Source organism: Spinacia oleracea, chromosome 2 (assembly GCF_020520425.1).
Source record: "Spinacia oleracea cultivar Varoflay chromosome 2, BTI_SOV_V1, whole genome shotgun sequence".
Lineage (NCBI taxonomy): Eukaryota > Viridiplantae > Streptophyta > Magnoliopsida > Caryophyllales > Amaranthaceae > Spinacia > Spinacia oleracea.
Genome location: NC_079488.1, coordinates 30,522,818 through 30,528,125, shown reverse-complemented (window position 1 = coordinate 30,528,125; position 5,308 = coordinate 30,522,818). Strand labels below are relative to the sequence as shown.

Genomic DNA, 5,308 nt, shown 5'->3' with positions numbered 1-5,308 from the left:
CCCTTATTTTCTTTAATTGTTATTTTAATTTTCGTTCCTCTCTCCTCTGCGATTTTCTGCTTCATCTCTGCACTCCTCTCCATTATTTCTCTTCTACCTCTTCTCCACCTTTGTCGATCCCTGATACGGTCATACCTCTCCATTCGAAGTTCATCAAAAACAATCAGCAATTGCTATGGCTGGGGTAAAGCAATTGCCTGTTGGATCTGGATCTTCTTCAAATTCAAGGTTTTTTTTTCTTTCTAAATTTTCAACAAGACCACAATAACCAACATCCCACAACATAAAAAAAAACTATATTATTGCAACAGCTCGGATTTTTAAGAACTGACCATCAAGGAAGCCTAAAATTCAAAATTTACCAAAAAAGTAACAAAAACGCTAAGGTTCGTATGTTCACCTTCAATTGTACGATTTTGGAGACGAAATTTGAATGCGCGTGGATGAAGTCACCTATTTCCACAAGAAAATCGCTGATGATGTCAGGAACCAGTACAATTGTGGTTGAAGAAGCAGTAATGGAGGAGAGAGGAATTGAAACACGTTACAGAGAAGAGAAGGGTTAAGGGTTTTTTGAAAAAAAAAAAATGAAATCCTTGTTTAGGTGGCAAGTGATCGATGATGACGTGTCCAATATTTTAGGAGGGAAACTAACTTTAGGTTGTCAACGTTTTTAACGTTGACTTTGTAGCAGGTAACCGGTCATCTAGGCTTAATAATAGTAGTTGGGTCATAAATGTTGGATTATTTAGAAATATCGCATAGGTAGGCTTAATTAAAGAAAATCGGGCAAAGGTTGGATTAATAATTACAATTTTTCCTTGACATTGTAGCAGGTAACCGGTTATCCAGGCTTAATAATAGTAGTTGGGTCATAAAGGTTGGATTATTTAGAAATATTGCATAGGTAGGCTTAATTAAAGAAAACCGGGCAAAGGTTGGATTAATAATTACAAATTTTCCAAGATTAAAAGAGACAATTACCCAAATGTTAAAAGTGCAAGAAATGTAGTGATAACAAAACAACAACTGTTGATTCCTGAGTTTTGACGATGACAAACTTAAGCTATACTCACAACTGTTTATCTAAGGAATGTCAGGAACAGGTTAATATAAAGCCACCAGTACACTTAGCAAGAACATAATACAAAGATGCCAGCTGAGAAGCCATGAAGAAAACAAGTTCAAAACATGGATAAAGATTGAGCCAAGACCAAGAAGGATGAAGGCTAGCAAGTCTTCTAAGTATCGAAAGGTATAAGATCAGTGTAATTTAAATACTGCTTAGTATGGGAACAAAGTATTTCGTAGAGTTCAAGTACTATTTTGAAACAAAAGTAAATCAGTTTATTTTTTAGATAAGCGTTGAAGTTTAAAACTGATTTCACAATCCTACTTGAGGTAATATGCTTGAGAGTTTGAGTTTCTATACAACTCTTAAATCCGTAGAGATAGATTTTATAAAAACGCGTTTTAATGAGCTTATTTGCGAAAATCTATCTTTTGAAAAGAGTCCTAAATTGTGTTAATTGGAATCTAGGGTTAACTCTTAGTTTCTTATAAATAGACCTCAAGTTATTTACGAAAGTTTTTATTAGACTTATTAACATAAAACCGGAAGCTTTCAGGTATCGCCTTTAAAGTTTTAATCTTTGAAAGAGTCTGTTCCTGTTCCCATATAGAGCAGTATTTGTTACTTGGTTTTATATCTTGTGTTAGTAATAGTTTAATATCTATTCGTTGCATTGTTGTATTGAGTTATTGTATGATAAGCCTAAGTCAGGCTTACTTAAGCAAGAGAGAAGATCTCGTGAGGGATCTGTGAGGTGAAGTAGTACAGGGACTGTTTCCATAAGGGAAGGAACAAAGAGGGTTGTTCCTAGTCATCTGTAATCAGAGGCGATTAACAGATGGTGGCCCAAGTAGATTAGGCTTGTAAAGAAACTGAGTTGTTTTCCACGCTAAATCTTGCTTGCATATTTTACTGTTTCTTTTTCTAGTAGTTTAATTTTTATAAAATTGTAAAATATCAATTCACCCCCCTCTTGAGGAACTCTGTAAAACTAACAATTGGTATCAGAGCCAGAACCCTTTAACGGCAGGTAACTCTGTCGGGAAAAACGATTCTGAAGCTATGAACACTACAGAGAAACTAGAAGAGGGATACTCAACACAACGACCTCCAATGTTTAGTGGCAAGTACTATTCTTATTGGAGAAACAGGATGGAGATTTTCATTAAGGCTGAGAACTATCAAGTATGGAGAGTTATCGAAGTAGGAGACTTCCAAGTCACTAAGCTAAATACCTCTGGAGAAACTGTTCCTAAGCCGATTGCCAAATTTGACAAAGCTGACTATGAAAAGCTTGAGCTTAATGCCATGGCTGTCAAAATCCTACACTGTGGACTAGGTCCAAACGAGCACAATAGGGTAATGGGCTGCAAGAATGCGAAGCAGATTTGGGATCTGCTCCAGGTCACTCATGAAGGAACAAACGAAGTCAAAAGATCAAAGATCGATCTTTTAATGCACCAGTATGAGCTGTTCACCATGAAACCCTCTGAAACAATTCAAGACATGATCACTCGCTTCACGAACATCATCAATGAATTGAACTCTCTTGGAAAAATCATAACTCCTGAGGAACAAGTTAGGAAGGTTCTAAGAAGTCTTCCACAGGATCCCTGGATGGCCAAGGTTACTGCTCTTCAGGAAACTAAAGACTTCACCAAGTTTAATCTAGAACAACTGGCTGGATCACTCTTAACTCATGAACTGCAATTAAATGCACGACCTTCAGAGAATACCAAAAACAGGGCCCTTGCTCTAAAAACTGAAAATGATGAAAACTCTAAAGATGATGAGGAGACAGCTCTATTTGCTAGAAGATTCAGAAGAATGTTCAGGAACTATAAAGGTGGAGATCACAGAGGCAAACCAAACCGAAAATTCTCCAAAACCGATACTGGATGCCATAAGTGTGGAAACCTGGAACATCGCATTAGGGAATGTCCCCTCTGGGATCAAGAACGAGGAAAAGGAAAGGAAACAACCAAAGACAGATTCAAAGATAACAGGAACTCATTCTCCAAAACTGAGGTAAGGAAAGCCATGATTGCTGCATGGGGAGACACTTCTTGAGATGAGGAACAGGAACAACCCAACGAAGAAACAGCTCACCTGTGCCTTGTAGCTGAACACGAAGAAGATGAATCAGACTCAGAATCCGAAAAATTCCAGGCAAGTCTTGCTCAAATTAAAAATAAACTGGAATCTCTTTCTAAATTAGAACTATTTGACTTACTTTCATGTCTCACTAGTGATTATGAGGATCTCCTAAAAGAAAAGTTAGATTCTGATAAAGAACACCAGACAACCATAAAGGAACTCACTGAGGAACTGGAATGGACTACAAATACAAACATAGATATAGACAATCATTTCTTTAGTCTCTTTGATCAGAACCTCCACATAAAAGAAATCTGTGAAGCCTTGCGAAATGAGAACTCCTGGCTAAAGCAAGAACTGATTAACCTAGAAGTAGCCAAAACTAAAACCCTATATAAAGGTGAACTAGAAAGAACTCAACTAGAACTAGTCAAGATTCACCAAGAAAAGACCATCCTAGAAGATGAATTGGCTAGAAAAACTAGACACAGAATAGAAGGAACACCTAAATGGATAGAAGAAGCTAGAACCAAACGCACAGAAGGATTAGGTTTCAATCATAAGAAACGTCATCCTAGAAAGACCAGAGTAGATCTTTACAGTGACATAGTATGCTCTTTCTGTGGTCTAATTGGTCATTATAGAGACTCATGCCCCAAAAACCAAAGAGGCTTGGAAAGGAACATTGAATACACCAGGACTAAATGGGTAAAGAAGAGCGATTTGATTCCAAGTAAGGAACCCAAGCTATGCTGGGTTCCTAAAAATTCTAACTAAAATTTTCATGCAGGTCGAAGTGAGGGGGAACAACATGTGGTACCTAGATAGCGGTTGTTCCAAGCACATGACAGGAGACAGAAACAGATTTCTCTCACTCACGACCTATGAAGGTGGAACTGTGACTTTTGGCGATAATAAGAAAGGTAACATCATTGGCATTGGTAAAGTCGGTAAGTCAAAGTCTCACTCCATCGATAACATATTTTTAGTTGAAGGACTAGGACACAGTCTACTTAGCATTTCTCAATTCTGTGACAAAGGAAACTATGCAAAATTCTTCTCAAATATTTGTCTAATCATCAACAGTAACACCGAAACAATGATCTTAGAGGGACAGAGGAAAGGGAACACATATGTGGTTAACCTTAATTCTGTTCCTCACTCCAATCTGACCTGTCTCAGTGTTATTGAAGATGATCCTTTGTTATGGCACAAAAGATTTGGTCATGCTAGTTTTTCTCTAATGAACAAATTAATTTCGAAAAATTTAGTCACAGGTCTTCCGAATACAAAGTTTGCAAACTATCAGTCTGTGATGCCTGTATCAAAGGAAAGCAAGTAAGAACGTCTTTTAAGACAAAGGAGTAATCAGTACAACAAGACCACTGGAGCTGATCCACATGGATTTATGTGGACCAATGAGAACTCAAAGTAGGAGTGGAAAGAAGTACGTGCTCGTAATTGTAGATGATTTCTCAAGATACACATGGGTAATTTTCCTAGCCAGCAAGGAAGAAACATTTGAAGAATTCTTGGCTTTCGCCACTAGGGTTCAACGACAAAGCAGTCACAAACTAGTCCACATCAGATCAGATCATGGTACAGAATTTCAAAATAAAAGGTTTGATGATCTATGTAAAGATTCAGGAATAGACCACAATTTCTCTGCTCCCAGAACACCTCAACAAAATGGTGTTGTAGAAAGAAAGAACCGAACTCTTGAAGACATGACAAGGACAATGCTGATTGCTAGTGGACTTCCAAAAAGTTTCTGGGCCGAAGCTCTAAATACATCATGCTATGTGCTCAATCGAGTATTAATTAGAGCCATCAAAAACAAAACCCCATATGAATTGTACAGAGGAAGAAAACCCTCTATAACACATCTCAGAATCTTTGGATGCAAGTGTTTCGTCCACAACAATGGAAAGGATCAACTGGGAAAATTTGATGCACGAAGTGATGAAGCTATATTCTTGGGATATGCCTCAAACAGTAAAGCTTATAGAGTATTCAACAAAAGGACCATGTGCATGGAAGAAAGCATACATATTATATTTGATGAAACTGACTCCCAAAACTTTGCTGCAGGTACAACCTCTGATGGAAACTTCGAACTAGGACTTACTAGAGAAACAG

At 37.5% G+C, this 5,308-nt stretch overlaps 1 protein-coding gene across 1 annotated transcript; it reads left to right on the top strand.

Moving 5' to 3' along the window:
- Window positions 1-2,134: 2,134 nt before the first annotated feature.
- LOC130467317 (uncharacterized) lies at window positions 2,135-4,511 on the top strand. The gene is made up of 3 exons (XM_056835792.1): window positions 2,135-3,100; window positions 3,155-3,877; window positions 3,960-4,511. Exons 1-3 carry the CDS (start codon window positions 2,135-2,137, stop codon window positions 4,509-4,511), a joined length of 2,241 nt encoding a protein of 746 aa, XP_056691770.1.
- Window positions 4,512-5,308: the final 797 nt, after the last annotated feature.